At 38.5% G+C, this 21,822-nt stretch overlaps 2 protein-coding genes across 6 annotated transcripts in view; one reads left to right on the forward strand and one right to left on the reverse strand.

The window, feature by feature from the left end:
- Positions 1 to 12,454, reverse strand: part of ARFIP1 (ADP ribosylation factor interacting protein 1) — a 40,651-nt gene extending 28,197 nt beyond the window's left edge. For 3 of the 5 annotated variants that reach the window (XM_038135474.1, XM_038135472.1, XM_038135471.1), the window contains exons 1-3: positions 12,310 to 12,445; positions 8,010 to 8,089; positions 4,080 to 4,181 (exon numbers count right to left, since the gene is read on the reverse strand). In XM_038135474.1, the coding sequence (XP_037991402.1) occupies positions 4,080 to 4,181; positions 8,010 to 8,087 (180 nt within the window). In that variant the 5' untranslated portion in view covers positions 8,088 to 8,089; positions 12,310 to 12,445. Of the gene's footprint in view, positions 1 to 4,079; positions 4,182 to 8,009; positions 8,090 to 12,309 lie in introns of all 5 variants that reach the window. The other 2 variants (XM_038135473.1, XM_038135475.1) reach the window with 2 other exon arrangements.
- A 175-nt stretch (positions 12,455 to 12,629) lies between these two features.
- Positions 12,630 to 15,623, forward strand: TIGD4 (tigger transposable element derived 4). Its single transcript, XM_038135470.1, has one exon. The coding sequence runs from the start codon at positions 12,699 to 12,701 to the stop codon at positions 14,223 to 14,225; it is 1,527 nt and encodes a 508-aa protein (XP_037991398.1). The 5' UTR covers positions 12,630 to 12,698; the 3' UTR covers positions 14,226 to 15,623.
- The last annotated feature ends 6,199 nt before the right edge of the window (positions 15,624 to 21,822 follow it).

Consider the following 21,822-nt stretch of genomic DNA (forward strand, 5'->3'; position numbering starts at 1 on the left):
AGTTATAGTACTCCATTAGTAATGCATCACTAAGCATTAACTTCTGCTTAGTACCAACAGCAGGTTTGACAGTTTTACTTGCCTTTAATACCTTGAATTAAGGTATTCTTAAAACCTCACATCAATGGCTAGTTCAACAGTGGAACAACTAGTATCACACCAATCATATGCTTGCGTGTTTTTAATGGTGGATGACATTTTAAATAAAACTACTCAAGTTGACTTCAGGAAAAATTTACAACATACCTATCTGATTGCAAAGTTCACAGTTTAAAGTGTGAATATAAGCCCTACAGAACAAAAGGTTATGCAGATAGACATAATGTCTATCCAGTAAAATACATGGGCTCTGAACTTTAACTTCTTATCAAAATCACGTGCAAGTAGAGCTCCTCATACACATTCAGCATTTTCTTCTCTTTGCCCCATTACATCACTCAGTTCCTATTCTCCATTAACTGAGCCACTAGATCCTCACATCCATATAAATTCAACGTAAATAAATGGGAGAAGACCTGAAGGCTTTAATCTTTGATGAAGTGGCAAATAACAGATGAACACATTTCTTCTATTCTCCAGTACACTGCCCTTCAACCAGAAGACCCCTTTTACTACATCCTTTTGAATTACCTAATGTCATACCACAATCCAGTTTTAGTTTCCCTCCCACTCTCATCATTAATATGCATATTTTTGGTTTTTCAGACCGTATGAAACAGACTGTATGAACAACATTTGACTTTTTTATCTCCTCTCACACCAGTTTTCTAGAACTGACACAGTTCTAGAACTATATTTTAAATCAGTTCTACATTAATTAAACTAAAATTACCCTAAGTAAAAATCTAACTAAGTCAGTCAACATAGCAAAACCTAAGAGACTAACTCAGACACTGCAGGCAGAATGTAAGTGACAAAGCTAGGATTTTTTTCAGAAAGCAAAAAACAAAAGAGAATTGACCTTATCTATTTGTGCAATCTAGCAGTAAAATTACAGTAAAGTCAGTGAACACATGCACTCAGATTCATCAGATCCCAGACCTTATTTCATAATTCTAGTAAGACAAATTGAAGACTCACAACAAAGTTCATTACCTTTTTGCATCCTGAAGTTTATTACTGGTTTTATATGCTTAACTATGGTTTTGTTCCCATGAAAGCACACTAAGAACCATGAGGAGAGGCAGCATCAAAAATTAAAGGAAACAAATTCAGGCTCAAACTGCTAAGAATATAATGTAGATTTTGTGCAATACTTTAAACATAACAAATCGCTTACAGCTGCTTTAATATCTTTACAGGAAGATCAAACTGTTTTCTGAAGAATTTAGTTTATTATTATTATATGCAGCTCTGACACTATATGGCATGTTCTTGCATATAGGAACAATAGCAATAATATATTTCCCTCACTCCTTCCTACTGTCCTCAGCTCCCAATACCCCTAGTCACACTAAAACACCACTATGCTAATCACATCATTCCAACAGCATGAGAGGAAAACTGCGCTCTGGAAGTCAGGGATAAGTGAAGTAAAACAAGTCAATAATACAAACTAGCCAGACTTTTTGTACGTTGGGCTTTCTTATACAAAGTAATAAGAAAAACTTTTGATTAGGAAATGCTGAAGTCTTCTGTCTAACAAATACCCAAACATTAGCAAACAGTTCCATACATCAAGTTCTTAAAGCTCAAGTGAGATCCAACAGAGCTTGGGGAGTTAAAAAGCACTATGTCAAGCTTTTCTGTACTGAAAGAACGTTAGATATTCGATCCAGTGATGACTGAAGCTACAGCTTTTTTCAGTAAAAGAGTTTCCATCCATCATATGGGCAGGACAAAACTTGTCTGAATTCCATGGGCATGGCTTATTAGAGAATTAGAATGTAGCAGCATATTTCTGACTGAGATTTTACAGTTAGGAAAACACTTAAGTTACCTTTTAAATATGCATTATACCAAGAAGATGCACCAATTAGTGCTATGTCACATTCCCACAAAAATGGAACTAACATACTTCCTTCTGAAATGACATTATGGCAATCTATGCTGTCTGATGTTCTGCAAAACTAATGGCATCCCTCTTTAAAGAAGGAACAATCCTACTTGTCATTTCCAGGTAAATACATTTGCTCTGCACTGCCACACAAAATGAAATACTTCTTATGCTTGAATATTAATACTGCATTTGGTGAAACACAAATGTGCATTTTCATGCCTGAGCAGCTTATGGATGAGATCTGATGGAAGTGCCAAACAGAACACAATTCTAGAGGAAAGTGCAGTTTTGCAGTTAAAGAATTCTAAAGAAAAGGTTGTACAAATACCTCTTGACTCAAAAACATGCAAAAAGCTGCTCAAGTCTTGGCGGCAAAATAGCTGCAGAAGACTAAAAAAAATACAGAACAAGTAGTATTTTGTTCTTTACATCTGAATTGTACAGCATCTAGATTAATATTTCCCTGATCATACAAATAAAGAAGCAGGAAATTAAAATTACTTTGTTCCCTAGCTTCCCAAGAAGGTGCAATCAAAATCAGCACACTGGAGTGCTCTAAACTCTACTGTGGTCACATACTCTTACTGAGCACTGTGGTAACAGTACAAATTAGAGTGGTCAGGGTTTCTTGCCCCTTTCTTAAGTGACTTCATAAAAACCAGTACTTGGCTTGTCATTTCCATAAGTTGTAGGAAAAAAGACCCCAAAATTCTTGTGGTGCAATGCATATTGCTTTAGGTTAAAGCAAAAAATTACCTGGCAAGGAAAAAAAGAGAAAGCATGGCGTTAAGCATTAGAAATAACAAACATGAAGCAAGATGAATAGAAGCTAAATACTAGAATTTGAGACTAACAGATTAGTAAACAGACCTAGATGTTAATTCCAAGAAGTTTATTTTCTTTGTTTTGTTTATAAGAAGCCTTGATTATCACATATTCTGACTTCAGGTCACACAAGCAGGTGTGAACTTGTACAAGACAGTTCAAAAAAATAATTGAAGTGCACTTCTTCATTGATCTCAGAATAAGCACTGCGAAAATAATTACAGCAAGTTCAAATATGCTTGCAGAATACAGATTTTTCTGCAATTTGACCAATGATTTGACCCATTTTTATCAAAGCAGAAGTTTCAAAATATAGTTGACTCCAAGCCAGCAAAACGATTAGCATGCAGGAAAAATCTACTCCAACTTTCACATACGGCCATAGACAAAAACCACCTTAAAATTTCAGCTTTACATTTTGCCTGAGCAAGGGCCCTAATGCAGTCACCAAGAGTGCAAGTTCCATTTGCTGTACAAAAGTGTTGCATGCACTGCAGAAGAATCACTATGTAAGAAAAAGGTAACTTAGACAGCAGTCAAGTCACAGCAGCAGCAAGATCATCAAGCTTCAAATTACTAAGTCTGTTTCCCTGATTTGAGGTGAACCCAAATTCCTTACCACTTCAAGATGCATTCCCCAACCTTGTCTCCCTAAACATACATCTTCATAGAAATGTAGTTTTAACTTTATTTCATTAAACACTCTACTAATTTTTACATTATGTCACTGGTAGATCTTATGAAGGTTTCCCCCTCTAATCAGCATTTTAGTAAAACAGAATAAAATGTTGAAGTTCTGCTGAGTATTTCTTTTACGAAGAATTCTGCACTGCAATTCAGTACGGAACTGCTAAAACTTAAGAGCTTTCCTTAAAACCTAAGCCTCAGCAGATACCAAATAAACGTGGACAATTCCAAACGAAAATGCAAATAAAAGGAGCCCAAATTCCACAGGCTGTGCCCCAGCGCCCTCTGCTGGGCGCCGGAGCAAGAGCAAAACTGATGGGTCACCTGCACCGAGCGGAGGGGGAAGAACTCAGCTTCTGCCACTGCGAACGTGCCTTTCACCCCAAAGATCATTGCCATATGCAACTGCACTGTGTTATGTCAACTCTTATAATAATCTATGAGCTTCGTAGGCGTTTTTTCAGTAAACCTCCAGAAAACTACACCAAGTGAAGACTGCTATGCATTGAATTTTAACTTCAGCATTTCTGATAATGGTACCATAACAGACAGCAAAGAAAATTCTGACCCTGTTAAAGCTGTGTTCATGAGAATCTTCCAGCTGTCCATTGCTAGTCACAGGAATTTCTGCCGCTGAATTTTTGGGAGATTCTTGAGCCATTGCACTTCCCTGTAAAAAGAAACAGGTTAGCATTTGTCTTACATTTCCAATAAGTAATCTATATGAAAATATTTGACGTATGGGTTTCATAACAGTTGATTTTATTTCAAACTCCAACTGGAAATACTCTGATATACTCAGTCTGTATATGTTTATTTAATCACAGCATTGAATCACAGCAATACTCTAGCACAGCTCAGTCAGAAGTTAAAGTTTCCAGATATAAGAGAAAGGAAAACAAAAATTTAACCCATTGGCATTGGGGGAGTAAGACATAAATGAGGCGCAGGCACAGACAAATGTTTTATGTGCACGCTTCAGCCTTAGAGTAGTTTCAGTATCTCAAATTACAATGAGCTTGGCTAAAAAAATTGTACTAGCAATTAATAAACAATAAATGCTAGAGAAGAGCGATATGTTTAATAATGTGTTACAAGAAAAAACAATGATTCCAAATTTTAAAATGGTTTCAGCTGCTTCTTATTTTACCATAATATAGTGCCACCTTCTGACTAAACTGTTGGTATGCAAGTCTCATGAAATCAACAGCAGCAAACGTGACAAGCAGAAGCACCAAAAGAGCTCAAAAGTACCAAGAGAAGTCAGGATTCAAAGTTAGTTTCAAACACAGCTGCATCATGAATAGTAGCAGCAGCTGTGTTTCAAGTACACTGCTTTCAAGTATAACCTAAGGTATAGCCTTGAAGAGACATTCCCAGAAGAACTGCACATCATTTACAAGCACCTGAAGAGAGAATGGCAGCTTAACACTTCAAAATTAAGAGGAAGTGAAAATTTCATCCCTTTGAAAAAGCTGCTCCTAACTCTGCAAGGCAGCTTCATCAGTCATCTCAAGTGTAAACAGTAGAAAGATCAACACACAACCGAGGCAGTGTTTGTTCACTTACATAAAAGGTGTCTCAAGTCCTCAAACCAGCCCATATACTTGTGATAGACTGGCAAGACAAGGTGTACGATCAACAGGTACTTGAGAATAGGTACCCTTATACCCTTAAAGCTCTTCAATCATCAAACTGAACCAGCTCTTTTCAGCCCAAGGGTCAGAAAGAGGCACAGCCTGAGATCAGGATCTGAAGTGCCATCAGCTTCTCCAACCACATGTGAAGCTTTACAGAGCATCAATATAACACAAAGATTTTACTGGTACTTACTGAGCATCACTTGCATCATTCTTAACTGGAATATCTTCTGTCATACCCCATTACTAATATTTCTTCCACTTTCACACATCACCACTACCTTCACATTTGTGAGCCTGATTTCCTTTATTAGTTTTGAGGCTTCTCAAGACTTGTGCTAACTAGTCACTGTCTGTGGGCTCAAATAAATGTGCTTCTACTGAAGCACACCAAAAGGTCTATGCTTATTTTATAAGTACTTTTAGAACAGTAATTTGTTTCATTTCATAGACTATAGACTATCTCAAGTTGTAAGGGACCCATAAGGATCATCAAGTCCAACTCCCTGCTGCTCACAGAGAGTTGCTATATAACATCATTAGACTAAAGCCCTAGTTACCTGCCACATCACATTTTGCTTTGGGAAATCTGTCCAATAACTCAAGTTTCTTAAGCTTGCTCTAAATCTCAGATGTGCTTAATTAAGCTCTAAGACTGCTAGGAACTACACTTCTACTTGATATGGTCAGGCGAGGTATTTTTCAAAATGCTTGGCCTGTCACAGCTACTTGCACAATACAGAGGCATAGGCCACGTTCAGTTCACAGCTACTTTTGTTCTTTCCACAAATTATCAGATAACACAGTGCAAAGGGAAAGTCCTCTTCTGTCAAGAGGCACTTTGCTAGGGATCACAAACAAAACTGCATCTCTAATTAAAGGAAAAACACCTTGACTTAGGTGCTTCTCAACAAGAATTTTAAATAATTTTGCAAATTTTGACACTGATATATTTTTATGCTTTTATTCAGAGATATACATGTTCAAAGCATATGCACACATCTCTAATAAATACATATATTAGGAAACAAAAATTCATCAGCTTCTCTGGACAACTAGAAGCAATTCACCTATTTTTTTGGGCATTCCTGCTTGAGTCAGATCTATGTATCTAGTTCAGAGAAAGAACAAAATTACTTGCTAATGTCAGCTCCATGCTACATTTGAACAACAACAATTTCCCACTGCTGAAAAGGGGACATTTCACCACCCTACTTTCCAGTCTCTACTGTGAACCACACAGTGCCTCACCACCCCAACACTCACCTGACTACAGTCACCACACGCAACTCACTAGCCTGGCAATAGACCTTTTCACCAGGTTAATTTTCCAGCTTCAGTGAGTTGAATCAGTTTGCAATGAGGTCAGACAAGCAGCAAAGGCTTGAAATGAGCAGTGGAAAAGGGGAAGTGGGATAAACTGCTAAGTTAACTCAGACATAACAAGAAACCATCATCTCCATTTTAGTTAACAGTTTAAGTTTGCATTGCTGTCAAGAACCAGTCCTTGCCCTTTTCCCCCAGCTCTTCCCCCAGCAGCTTTCACCATCCCTTCACCTCCTTCCTGAGCCAGAACAATGTATTTGCACAGCAAACAAGATTCTGGAAACACTGCAGATCAAAAGAAAGTGACCTGTGCTCAAAAAGAGGATGGGTAATTTTTCCACTCCCATCAAGCCTGCAAAGCAGGCACACCTCCAACACTTGCACCTATGAAACAGAGCTGGCAGTAATGCAGTGAAGAAGCCACTGAGAATGAAGGACTGCCCACAGCATCAGCAGTGCAGCATCTCAAATACCTACTCTGACTGTAGGCTACTGCCAAATCCAGCAGCCATTTCTCTTAACCTCTGTCCTGTAACTCCACACAACCAGGGTAAGGTTATTGATCTGAGAGAAAACTAAACCACTAAACCACAACAGTATTTTTGCTGAAATAGGGAGTATGATTGCTGAATCAAGTGTCTCTTTGGCAAGTGTAGCCCACAGCTGACTTAAACTAAGCATACAAAGAAATTGATTCCTCAGAAGAAAATTTATCATATGTATAAACAACCTAAAATAAATTTAAATAAGTTCCTAAAATTGTATTGATGTATTAGACATGAATGGCATAAGCACTAGAGGAAAACATTGCATTTCAGATGCATGCTTTATTTTGAAAAAATGGAATCGTCCTTCGGTAACAATCTATGCTTTCTTTGTACATCTATGTTTACAAATATCAGATCTGGAAATATGCTAAAGAGAATCACTCTTCTGTTTTTACTGAAAGTTTAAAAACAATTCACTGTCACTGAAACTCCAATAGTGATAAAGTCAGCATTACTTGTTTTCATTTTTACTGTAGAACCAGTCAGGAAAATGTTGACTCTGTCTTTCTGAAACAGCATCCCAAACACACCTGATTACCTAAATAATATTGGGAACCTTAGGAATTTGTTCATAATTCAAATCTGTCACAGACTTCTCCATAGAGAGGTGAAAGCTGTATCTGCTCTCAGGGAAAAAAAGATTCAGTCCTTCTGCAGTAGATAAAATACTACACAAAGATTGATGCCTTTGAATACCAACCCTTTTTTCCTGCAGTACTCACACATTTCAGATTTTACCACGCCTAAATCTCTTCAACTTACAAAACAAATACTGCAGCACAGCAACAGGCTACTAGCTGAAGTAATCCTTTGCTATGAATTAACTGGACTGTTCTTAATGGTGTCTCAAAACCAACCCCACCCATTCAAGATGCTGTGCATACCTCCATATTAACAACTGTGCTATGTACAGCAGAATTTTTGGGAATCTGAAACTTGTTAGGATTGGTTGATTTTACACTAATATAACTATCACCCAATCACCTCACAGCCAGACTGGATCTCTTCTGCAGATGGCTGAGACTCATCAAGTGTTGTGGATTCACTGCTGTGTTCTGACATACCTGAAAACCAAACAGGTTTGGCATGCATTAATTGAAATGAAAGGAGCTGGATGTTGCACCTCACAGAAACCAAAGCAGGCTTTCAGAAAACACTTCTTTTACAAGTTCTGCTAAAGCAAAGTGAAACCTCCTTCTTTTGATGGTGACCAGGCCTTCAACTCTCCAAAAATCTAAGAGGGATTAGGAACACAGTCTAGTGTAAGCTTCCATTGCCAAAGCAACCTTTCCCCACAGACAACTAAGTTTGCAACATAAAACCCTGGAAGTCAAACAAGGTTCTTCAGGTGACATATATCCTGCCACTTGCAACAGTACACTGACTGTATCCTACCATTGCAAAGATCACCATTTTGTTAAGGCATAAGATTTATCCAAACATTGCAAGATTACATTAATGCTAAGCCATTGAAACTTATTAAGCTGTTAAGTCTTTGTGTTTACTAGAACAGAATCCCTTTCATTTTAGCCTCAAAAAGATCTCAGCTGCCGAAGCAAAGAAAGCTGTTAACACTGAGCACACGCAAAAGAAATCAACTCAATGAATATAGTGATCATGAAAGATGAATTATATACACAATTTTATCTTAAGTAAGGGAAGTATCTAAATTTGATTCCAAATAGCTGATAACTACAGGTGACACCACAATTCACTCAGCTGTTTGAGAGGAGGAGACAACCAATCATTAAAAATTAATTAATCTGCAGGTATTGCATACAATCACACATGACTTCAGTTCATTAAGTCTTGCACCATTTCATACACGTTCAGACACATACCAGATTAAGAAAATTTATAAAGCAATTACTATTTGTTTTTATATTGTATTTCAAATTTCTGAGCTATAAAATATTCTAACTAAAGCAAATAATTAATAAGGTAAGCAGCTCACATAGCAAGGGAAATAAAATAAGGACACAAAGGCTGAGAAACTGAATCACCTAGATCATCTAGATCATAGTACACTGGATAACCTATCACTTTATTTTGGAAAACCAAATATGTAAAATAAGAGATTTTCTCCAGAAAAACAGTTCATTCAGGGCTACCACTGAATGAAGGGGGATTTTTCTAGGATCGGTATAAAAGTCCTTTTGAAGTAATTAAGAAATAAGTTTAACATCCTTACATAGCTTTCTTAATTTTTCAAATTTCTTTTGAAAATGGAAGACCGTACAGCAGAGATGTTGTTTGCCCACATAGTCCTGTCCAAACTCTGCTTGTGGCTGAAAACAACCTCTGTGCTTAACAGCTTATTTCTGAGTAGCTAAAACAATTACATGATAGAATAGGACAATAAGTGTCATTTCCTTACTCGTTAAACAAAAAGCTAAATTCATCTTGTGGTAGAGCATTCATCAAGACAATCTGTTCTTCAGTTCTACCACATCAGTGTTCCTGGAGTTATATCTGTACATCACATACAAGCCTATGTACCACAGTAACACTATTCTAAACTATTAAATGCTACAGGCAAAACCATTTTTTATTGATTTAAGAACTTTTGATAGATTTAAGAACCTAGGGGCAAGAACCATCTCACAAATCCATGTAGAAGACACTGCATAAAGGCAAATAATTTTTTAAAATCCAAATGAATTCACCATTTGTGTTAGAACACCCCTCCATGATCAATTTTTTGTAGTGTTCTTTTCCTACAAGTAGTGCTAACAGTTTCAACACAGATCTGCAGGATCACAGTGATCAATTTTAAAATGTGAGAAGGCAAAAAAAAAAGTAGATTAAAGGTGGCTTTCATAAAAAGTTCCAATGCACATTCAATTTTAACTACAAAATTTCCTGATCACTGCTTCTACAGCAAAAAAAAAAAAAAAAAAAAAAAAAAAAAAAAAAAAAAAAGGGGGATGTAAACATCAAATACTGCAAGGACAAAAACTTTCTACACCTTCACCAAGATTCAGAAGTGAAGACACACATGTGAAATTGTGGTAATCACGACATCTACATACATCTATCATTTAAGGTTCCACTACAGAAATCCATACAGACTTTAGCATCTCTGCAGGTCTTGCAGGTGCCAGACATGGGGCTGTTCTTGGTAAGAAGCTGCTTATCCCCAGTACAGCATGGATTGTGTAATCCAGGGCTTGGTTTGTTTCTGCACTAAAGAAGCCACAACTTTAGAACACATTAGGTGACTGGTGTACCAGGGCATTTGCTACCATCTGCTGCAACAGAACAACTCAAAGAGATTTTAGTTAGAAAAAACATGCTTGATCCATATCCTGACAAGAACTGAAACCCTGTCCACATCACTCCTGCCTTTCTGGGCTCTCTTTTATCCCAATTCGGCAAATCCACACAAATACTGCACCACAGCTGAACAGAAGACACAGACTCAACTTAGAATCATTCCCCCCCATGGTGAAGCTACCTTAAATGCATATTGGATAACAACCTCAATCATTTCAAATTTTGCTCATCATAAATGAAACCACATGATTTTTGAGTCCTGGGGATTTAAATATCACTGGCAAAGTAAAAAGCAAAACAAAGCAAGAACTGATGAACAACATAGTAAGCTTCCTCTAGGATGGAGACATAAAAAGACAATTAACCATTTATAATGAATGGTTATAAGAGCATACTTATGTATTTTTCATTAAAAGGGCAAATTCATATTTGCTTATTCACAAAAATAGGAAGTAAATGTCATCAACAATAAATTAATTTTGAATTAGAAATATATTCTTCACCTACTTACATCGCTTAGGTAAATGATTGATGGTCTCAGAAATAAGAACCGTGGGATTCTCAACAATCAGACTGGCTTTTCTAAGCAACATGCACTGGTTCCTTCACTTACTTTTCTCCTAAATTAATTGCCAATAAGGCAACAGCAAGACATCTTCTGTCAAAAATGAAGTTTATTACACACTTTTATTGTTGTCTTACTACTTAACACGATAAAGAATGCAAATTTTTGAAACACTGAAGAAAATCCCAGTGCTGGTAGAAAAATGACCATTTCAATTTTTAAGTAAGAACATTTTCACTAATTCTTGTCAAGATAGAGATCAACTACTTTTTAAAAAATGCTTTAAAGAACTGTATTAAACACTTCCGGCTGCAATCACACATAGTTTCCTCTTAATGCTCTTGAACTCCCTGGCTGCTCCACTTGCAAGATATAATTATGCTTGGGAGTTAGAAGACATGATGGAGAAGAAGACTGGAGAACAGGGCCGCTGCTGACCTTCACACTCCCCATGTTACTTCAACCCGGCCCTAAACACGTTAATGCTCAGCTCATCTCCAGATTAGCTAAGCCGTGGGCTGCCGTTATGGTTTCAACTTCTACCAAATCAGAAAAAAGCAGCTGATCAAGCTACTGCCTCAGCTTCCAGTTCTGCCAATATAACACTCCTCGGCGTTTCTTATTCCTGACGTTTTAACTGTGTGCATACACACACATACACACACACATACATAAACACACACACGATTCAGAAAGTTTTGGAGTTGCACTGATCAAATAACATCCTTCTTCAGCCCTGCAAAAAGAACCTGTTATCTTCTCTAGAGAATCAACTCTTAAGTAACAGAGCCACCGACTGCAAAGTGATAACTTCTTGCTACCTTTTCCACCAAGCATAAAAAGCACACATGAGAAACAGAAACTACATCCTGGGCTGAATGTTCAGAATGATCCCCTCCAAAGACTTTCATGCAATTAAAGGCTATTAGTGGGTTTTGGTTAAAAATAACCTATTAGAGAGGTACTATAAGAAATCCTGGAAGAACTGCTTCTCTTTGGAGACAACACCACATGCAACACCTGCTTGTCGCACAACACTAAAGCATTTCCACGCTTTAAGAACAGTAAGCAAAACACAAATTGGCACACTTAAAACAGTAATTGCCAGGGTGTGGAATAACTCCCAGGGGCACAAAATTCACACAGCATCTACAGCTTTCTTCCTCCACCAACACACAGCTTCCCTTTCTCTCTCGTGGAACCCGCCTGCTCCCTAGCAGGGCGCTGCCCTCCCTGTCCTGCCGCCCAGCACCCCCGCAGCGGGCCGTACGAGCCGGGCCGACCCCGACCCGCTGGGCACTGCCGGTGCCGCCGCGGAGCCCGGGGAAGGGCGGCCGCCCCCGCGGGGTGACACGTCGGACGGGACGGAGCGGGAGGCGCGGCCCGGCCCTCCCCGAACCCGGGCCCAGCTGCTGCCCCGGCCCGGCCCGGCCCGTCCCTCACCTGCCGGCGGCGCCGCTGCGGCCCCGGGGGCGTCGTGCTGCGGGGGACGGGAGGGCAGGAGAGAAGGAGGGAAGGGGGGACGGAGGAGGCCGGGCGGGGCGGCGCCGGCGGCCCCTCTCAAGCTTTATTTTCTTCCTTCTCCGGTGGCAGCAGGAGCCGGAAGCGCCGGGCCGGAAAGGGATGACGGCGGCGGCCTCTCTAGGCCGTCATGTCTATGGTCGCAGCCATGGCAACCACCGCCGGCGCCGCCCGGGAGGCTGCTCCAGCCCCGCCGAGCGCCGTGCCCGTGAGGTCGGGCCGCCGGCTGGGAAAGCGGCCGGAGCGGCAGAGAAGGAGCGTGGCCGGCTGCGGGCGCGGATGAGCGCGCCTGGGAGACGCTGCTCGGTGCCATGGCAGAGGCTCTGCCCGAACCCACGGTGAGGAGGAAAAAAAGCATAACTATCGAGGAGAAAATCGACATCATAAGCGCTGTGGAGAGCGGCAAGAAAAAGGCGGACGTTGCGGCCAAGTATGGCATCAAGAGGAACTCACTGTCTTCTATTATGAAGAATAAGGAAAAAGTTTTGGAAGCCTTTGAAACTTTGCGGTTTGATCCTAAAAGGAAAAGACTGAGGACTGCTTTTTATGCTGACCTGGAGGAAGCATTGATGAAGTGGTACAGAATCGCACAGTGCTTGAATGTGCCGGTCAATGGCCCCATGTTGCGCCTCAAGGCGAATGATTTTGCTCAGAAGCTTGGACACAGTGATTTTAAATGCAGCAATGGCTGGCTCGATCGTTTCAAGTCGAGGTATGGTTTAGTTTTCAGAGCTCAGCCTGTAGAAGCAGCTGCTACTCCTGCAGTGGGTGCTCCAACTCCTTGGTACCAAAATGTGCTTCCTTGTTATTTAAATGATTATCACCCAAAAAATGTGTTTTACATACAGGAGACTGGGTTGTTGTATCAAATGTTACCACATAACACATTTGCATTTAAAGGGGAAACTTGTTCTGTAGGTAAACAAAGCAAAGAGAGCATCACTGTAGTGGTGGGTACAAATATGGATGGTTCTGAGAAACTCCCACTGCTCATTATAGGAAAAAGCAAAAGTCCACGCTCTTTCAAAGATGTGAAATCGCTGCCGGTGGATTATGAAGCAAATGATAGGGCGTGTATGACTTCAGGAATCTTTGAACAGTGGATGCATAAACTCGATCACAGATTTCAAGCACAGCAGCGCCGAGTGGTTATTCTTGTTGATTCTCTCCCAGCTCACACAGAAGTAAAGAACCTGAAGTCTGTCAAATTAGTGTTCTTTCCTCCAGACTCTTCTTCATATGTAGCTATGAAAGAAAGGATTATCAGAAGTCTGAAGGTAAAATACAGACACTATCTTATCAAGAGATTTGTTGACTGTGTAGAAAGTAATAAAGAGTTTATGCTGCCCCTTCTTGATGCAATTGAGATGCTGTACCGGTGCTGGAGGGAAGTAACACCAGAGACTATTGCAAAAAGTTACAATGGAGCAACTTTCAAATTAGAAACTGAGACAAATTATAACGACAGTGAGGTTGAGAGTGAGTTTGATTTCATTGCACATGCACGGGCAGCTGGAGTAGAGTTTCCAGAAGGTTTGTCTCTGGAAGAATATGCAGCTATAGATGATGGCTTGGTAACTTATGAAGTGCCCACAAATAATGAAGGGATGTGTGCCAAAGAAAGTGCATCAGATAAAGCTGAGACATTTGTTGGTGATGAAGATAAGGATGAAGGTGATCGACTTCAGGGAGCTGAACAGCTTTTACCATCCAAAAATGAGGCTTTGAGTGCTTTAGATACCCTTCGAAAGTTTCTCAGAAGTCAGGACACAGATGATTCTCTTTATGATGCCCTAGCTGACTTGGAGAATTTTATTCAACAAGTATCATGTGAATAAATATTTTAGCTAAGTGGGAAAGCATGTAACTGGGAAAATAAAGAAATTATATAATCAATGATAGTTTAAAAACAAGCGTTGCTGAAATGTTCTCTGGTATGTTTTGCTCCGGTGCCTAGATGAACATGACAAAACTATGAAAAAGGGCTATGAATTGAAATTTTCCACAAAATCAGAAGGAAATAACATATATTTGAGGTGAAGAGAGGGAGTAAGCTGAACCCTTAAAATGCTAACTGTAATATGTACAGTGGAGGCAAAAAAAATCTTTGAGCAGTTTGGTGCACTCAGGATAAACTGTTGACCACTCGGAATTCTTTCTTCAAGAAGAGACTAGCACTTCTATACATCAATAATTTCACTGGTGTTTTTGGAGTTTTGACAGTGGAGTAGTAAATATTTATCACCTTGGTGCTTTTGATACTTGAAACACAAAATTGAATAACACAGAAAATACATGTTTAAATTCTGAGAAGTAAGGCATTTTAAAAAGAAATATTTTTTGCTCTTTATCAAGAATTCTGGCCATCTTTACTCTTGCAGCAGATGATGAACACCAGAGTTACGACAGCTTTGAATGTGTTGTTTTGTTTTCTTAAAACTGCTCATGTGTGGATACACTCAAATGGCATAATTATTTATCTAAGAGTCAAAAGACAAGCCTTTACTTCAAAAAGGAAGGTCATTCTCTCCTTTTCAGCCTTTTTGGTGCATAGATTTGATGTAGGGTTTTTTGTGCAACCTCATGTATTTCTACAGTAAATTCAGAAAAAAAAAAAACCCAGAAAAAAAAAAGCCCAGTGAGTAAAAACCTCACTGAGCTCTTGTTTTATTTTCAGTACTTGGAGGCTTTGCTGTAGGATTCAATGCACTAATGTGGTTTATCACTACAAGTCCCATTAACAAGGGTGCTGTTTGCATGATCGCAGTGTGAAGTTGTGTAAATCACAGTACATTTACATGTCTTTGAGTATGCATTTCAAACAAGGTAATCATATCAGAGCCAAAACCCACAGTGTATAAGACCTTCTGGCTTTTTTCAAAACCTGTGTTAGAGTTTTTCTATATCTATAAATTTAAATTTTTTTTCAAAAGTTGGTGATAATATTTTTTCTAATTTAGAGGAATAATTTTTCTAATTTAGAGGCCCTTTAGGAAGCCTGCATAATAAAAAAGCTATTATGTTGCCTAAAATTAAACCATGAGAAAAAAATCTCACGCATATGTGAATCTTCAGTTTTAAATAAATAGTTTGGCCACAGCTTTGTTTACTGTTTTTTCTGGTGTGGGACAGTTTATCCATTTTCATTATCGTGAAATCATTTCAGAAAATGTATCAGATTGTTGGAAGTCAGTGAAAATATTAGAGTTGGTGAGAAAAAGCTTTTGGCTGTAAGAATGTTTTACTAGAACCCCTTCCAAAAAAAAACCAGAAACTTCTGGTTTCTTGTTGTGAAATATATTATGTGAATCCCATCCAAATGATATTCTGATTTATTAAGAAATTTCTGTTGAAATCCCAATTAATAAAGTCCTGCATGGGAATTTATAGAATCTGTGAAAAAGGTACTCTTCTGAATTATCTCTTCTAGGTATTTATTATTTTAAAATACAGATGCAAAATCTTTTCAATTAACAACCTGTGTCACATTCTTCTTGCTTAAATACTTTAGAACAAGCTTATGAAAAGCTTTTGAGTCTGACTAAGCTTATTTGAAGTTCATCTAAATCCCACAGACATCTGTAGATAATTTTCCTATAGTAATCTTTTGATTTAAAATCGATTTCTTTGCAACAGCTTCTTCTGCTAAAGGCAAGTTTAGGGAAAAGTTTCTCTTATCCATACAGTAAATGTGTAATTTGTTACGATTTGACTCCATGTGGCCCTCACTGGCCTGGGTTTCGGATAAAGAAACTTTCTGTTTCCTTCTGAGAGAATTCAGAGTGTGAAAGTGTTGGATCTGAATGAGAAAGATTCACGTATGTAAGCCGCAAATCTTGGTTAACGAGGGTTTATTCTACAAGTGTAACTTTTGCCAGAAGAGGCTTGTAAAATCAGGAGAAGGGAAATAACATTGTTGGTTGGAAAGGAAGGAAGTGAATTACTGAGTGTTGTCACACTCCCTCATGAAAGCAACAGGAAGGATTTACTAATTTGGCCTGGACTTTGAAGGTGAGTTGTGGAACTTGCTTTAAAAAACATACAGCCCGTCAAAATCCTGTATCTTCAGAGAATTTATGACTTTTTCCTAGCCTCCTAGCTCATTCTGAGAAACCAAACTAAAATGCACTCACTGAAACTGGTTCTGTATGTCAGACACTTTATATTTTAACACTATAGCTTTCAAAGTTATTTAGGAGCCCAAATATTTCTCCTCACTTGGATTTTGGTCACATTTATAGTGAGTGAAAATGAAATCCATTCTGAAGTTGCTGCTGTTTCAGGTGTTTGTCATGGGGAGATGCAGACTCCCAGATCTGAAATACAAACAGTGGAAAAGGAAGCAGTGTGCTGTGTAAATGTTTGTCAGTTTAGCCTGTGCACACAGTTTGAACTGGAGATTTCTTTACATTGTCTGGGTAAACCACCAGGACACTGGTTGTTTTACATCTTGGGGTGGTATCTTTTGGAAGGAGAGGAAGAATATAGCTTTAGATTGCATCATATTTAAAATTAAGAACCTTTTCTACAAAAGGCAGGTAACTAAGGCTGTTGTTTGCTTTAATACTTAAATATTAGTATGGACAACAATGTGCTTTTTTTTTGTAGCTTTTCTGCCTCATGCTATGGTTAGATAGTAGTTATGTTCTTCAGTGAGGTTGCTTTTGGTAACCCAAAAGTGACTTCTAGAAGTAGGAACTGAAAATATGAAGTTTTAAAAATATAACTGACGTCTAGACAAGGCCAAAATAGAAAAAAATATTTCAAAAGTATGTTTGATATAATAAAAAACTTCCTCAGATTCATTCTTGAGATGAGTAATATGTAAAATAAGTATGCTCTTCAAAAATGCATGTTTTTTGAAAACGGTAAGAAATATTAATCTGTGATTTTTTGTGTGTTTGTTACAAGTTCTGGATACCTTTCAGATCTATAAAACTACATCTTCTTTTAAAACTGTTATCAAAAGGAAGATTGCTGTCCCCTAATGTTAAAAGGAAAGAATAACTTTTTGCACCCTTAGGCAAAAATGGAAGAGAGGAGGCAGTCAGGGATCTATAGGAGAGCAATCCATGTGTGCCTGTATATCCAAAATTTGTGATGTATTGATAGCTAAGCAATCATGGGAGTAAATGAGTCAAGGGTTTCACATTATTACAAAAATCTTGAGAATAATACCCTCAAACACACAGAGTCTTAAGTGATTTTAAATTTTATGTGCAATATTTTTGTAAACTTAAAGTTAAATTGCAACATGAGAATATTAGTAAAATACCTCCAAGTTTTTTTGGTGGCTGTGTTTATTGAAGTGATAGAGTAATATTGGCCTACTCAAGACTTACCTGAAATGTATGGTGACTGGGCAACCATGGAATGTAATGACAGTGTTTTATGTTATTTTATTCCTTTAATATCAATAAAAACTGGTGCTTCCTATTTTTGGGAGGCATTTGTTAAATGAAGGGTTTGCAAAGTTCTGATTGAGAATTGAATGCTGCTGTCGACAGAGAAGAGTTTTTATATTTATGCACGGAAGTCAGTATTTGTATCTAAATGTTTTAATATGTCTTTTAGGGGACCCTTCCTTGAAAATCAGAACAAAGCCTAGTCAATTAATAAGCAAACAAATTGAACTGAAATTTTTGCACTGGGATGAGTGACAGCATATTTCTGTCAATACGTGCTTTAACAACAGAAAAAAAATCTTTGCAACAGATGAAAATATGTCTGATGTCCGAAAGCCTGATTTTACACACAGCCTTTATGCTATTAAAGCAGTGTGGTATAGACGTGTGATTCCCTTTTCCTGATACAACTGCACATGATTGGTTTATAGAAACAGGAATTCAGGGGTAGCTCATTTCCCTTCTTGGTAGCTCAGTTACTCTATTTGAGCTGAATTTTCTTCTCTCAAATGTAGCTGTTTAACTGCATTGGTCTAGTTAAAACCATACAACCTCTGGGTTAAGGCATAGTGGAGAAGCCAGTAGTGTCTTGTCAACTTATTCATAGATGTGTCACCTCTGTTCTTTGAGCAGAATGGAAAAGTGTAAACTGAAAATCAGTGCTATTAGTAAAGTGAAAAAAACAGCACACTGAATTACTAAATCTGTTGAGTGAGAATGTGCCATGTTTTTGACAATTTTTAAAATAGCTTTCTGTGTTTTACAATATTTCAGCTGTAAGTCATGTTCTTCCTAAGCTTTCATGCCATGCTACCTCTGCCACAACATTCCAGCCTTGTGCATGGATAGCACCAAGGAGAACAGGTCACTCCCATCAACACATAGGTAGCTACAATCCATGTGAGTTGTGAGCCTGCCCACAGGTAGTGGCTGTGTCACTGGGGAGGTGAGTTCCAGAGCTGGTTTGCATCCTCCCCTTCCACGCTTGCGTTGCTCTATGTGTTGTGCCAGCGCTTGGCTGTAGTCACCAAGGTAGTGACTCATCTGTCTGAGAAAGTTGTGGTCTGATGGGGTAGACCTCGCCCCAAATGCCAAATGAAATAATTCATGGTTTATTGTTTGAAGACTGTGGGATCCAGAATTGCTGAGGAGGGCATCAGTAGCTCGGCTGAAAGAGAAGTTCTTGCTCTGGAGAAGTTCTTACAAAACACTCGCTATTCAAGAACTCCTTCGACATGTGGTAACTAGTTGTTGGATTTCTCATCTGAAGTCAGCCACTTCTCTTGAGAGATATGCTCTGTATCATGCACACAAGGAGACAACCTAATGAAAGCACTGCTTTTCTTCTAGTGGCGTCGGTGCCTCCTATTTCTAACCTGTATAAATGATGCAATACGATAGTTTGCTATCCAAAATTCTGTTTCTTTCCCCTCCCACCTTTTATTCATCCATTGCCCATACCATTTATATTCATTGATATTCTGACAATTCTAATGTTAATGTTAAGACTGTTGGCCCAACCTTCTGGCAAACTGCTTTCCTCCTCACATTCCCTATTTCTAATATTATCTTTTGCAGATCATATTTTTGAACTGTCTCATGTATCAGCTAGTATCACCCTCTTGGTACACATCCTCGTGATCGTAGGCCCTAATTTCTCCATTGCTGTATTTAGTGGCTTTCCCAAATCCTTGCCTCATTTAGCTGAAAACATTTAGTATGTCATTATTTCTTTTTGTCTTTTCCTTTTGTAGCAGAGGGTGAGCAGTGCTTTTTCCAGCAGTTCCCCAGAATGTTCAAGAGAACTGGTAACAAAACATACAATCTCTCTCCTTTTAGGTGTCTCCATTTTCTCTTTCTGTCAGTGGTCCCTTCTGACCTGTTCTTTTGAAATTCTCAATTTGACCTTTAGTGTCTTTGTTTAAATTGCTCCTATTTCTCTTTCATTTCATCTCTTACCCTACCTGCCTGTATAGCATCCTTCCCACATTCCAGTTTTACATTTACATTTCTAAATATCGTATCGCTACTCTTAGCTCTTTGGCTCTTTCTTCCCTCCTCTTTTACTGGCCCCATCTAATATTTAAACTGCATTTCAAACTCCCTTGTCCTCCTTTCTATGGTTTCATGTCCAGTACTCTCCTCCAAAAACAAATGCTTAACTCTTTCTGGAGGCAACCATTTTTTTTTTTACTTTCTATCTTACTTGGCGTGTCTCCATGATATTTGTATATCAAATATTACGTAATGATTAAAAGTATGTTATCTTCACTAACTTTACCTCTTTGCATTTTTTTCCCCATCCCTTATGCTTAGTCATTTCAAGTCTTGCCTTTGTTTGAAACTTTCTTTTGCACTCCTGATCACCAGCATGAATTTTATTCTTTTTTTTTTGACCTTGTAAAAAATAAACCCACAAACAAAACCTGCGCAAAGACGGAGTTTAGGACTGTTTGTTGACATAGCTGTGTTACATTGTTGCATTAAAAAGTCAGATTGAAAGCCGGCTCAAACATTAGCTAGTATCTATCAAGGTTTTTATTTGAACCTACATCTTTTATTGGTTTTTTTTGCTTTTTGCTTTTTCAATAGCTGTTTGTGAGACTTCAGATATTTGTGCCATGTGTAGCGAGCCCAGATGGCCAGAGATCATAGAGAAAGGCAGGTAGAACATAAAAAAGGAGGAGTTAAAAGGCAGGGTCCTGGTCTATTGAGATTCCCCTGCAGGAACTCAAGGAGGATTTGTAAGTCAGGTTAAGCATAACTTTTTGTTAAAAATCAACATCAAGAGTCCTCTGTAAATCCATATCTACATATAATTAAGCTCACAGAAAGTATTATGAGAGGTAACACCACAAGCTCTCTAAATTCTGGATAGCAAGAAATGGCTATGGCCACAAATGAGCTCCACTTCAAAACTGACGCAAATTTGTGTTTGAGTTTTCTTCCCCAGAGCTAATGACACAGGATCTGTGTAAACTGTCTGTCACTGCCCTGCCCAGGGCTCATCAATGTTCAGTAGGCAAATAGACATTTGCCTACAGACAGGGCAAGGCTGAAACAGCATTTCTATGTAAGAAGAGTTTTCTGCAGAGTGTAGACATTTCAGAAAGAGTCAGATGAGATTGAAAATTGACATGGCTTTTCAGAAGTTAACAAGAGACACTTGGTAATATGAACTTGGGATCTGAATTAGAGATACTTATTATGTGCTGTTACTAACAACTGCTAAACTATTTTTGAAAAGCTGGCACAACTGATATCAGTTTTACTGCTCTGAGAAAAAGTGGCTCCGAGTGTTACATGTATACAAAATACATGGCAAAGACAAACAATTCAATTTTGAATTACAATTCAAATTCTAGTAGAGACAAACCCTTAATTCCCTGTGAGAGCTGAGGGTGACCAGACTTGGTGCATTATACACTGAACATCTGCAGAGAAACAGGAGCAGATGTGGCAAATGCCATAGACATGCAACAGCAGGACAGAAATACAAGTACAGGCAGAGAGAGCTACAGGCTCTTGGCTCTGCTTGTTGAATGAATACAAACAGCCCTACAATCCCCATCAGGAGGCTTTCCCTACATGTCCTGTTACCAATGCTATCTTTTCAAAAAGGAACAGAAATTCTCTCAGGAACCAAAAGAAACTTAGGGTTTGATAATTTCTTGCCGAATTGGCAATGTTGTTCTTCATACCCTTTCACCATGTAGAAGTTGGCAACAGAAATCCAAATAGAAAAGGTAAAGCTGAAGTAAACATGTAATATAACTTGTAGTTTTTTGTGTCCCATCCTCAACTGGACTTCACTCATTCTATGTAGATTTAGGTGCCCTAAATCATACAACACCTTTGGGGCTATGTCAAAATGTAATCTGATGCCAACAACTTGCCTGCCAGAGCTAACAGGAGAGCATTTGGCAAACATGTGGCTAGAAATCATCTTGCAATTTCATCTTAAATATTCATGGTTAAATAGCTGTAGTAAAATGACTTGATCATTCCCTAACAATATCTACAGCATTAT

Source organism: Motacilla alba, chromosome 4 (assembly GCF_015832195.1).
Source record: "Motacilla alba alba isolate MOTALB_02 chromosome 4, Motacilla_alba_V1.0_pri, whole genome shotgun sequence".
Lineage (NCBI taxonomy): Eukaryota > Metazoa > Chordata > Aves > Passeriformes > Motacillidae > Motacilla > Motacilla alba.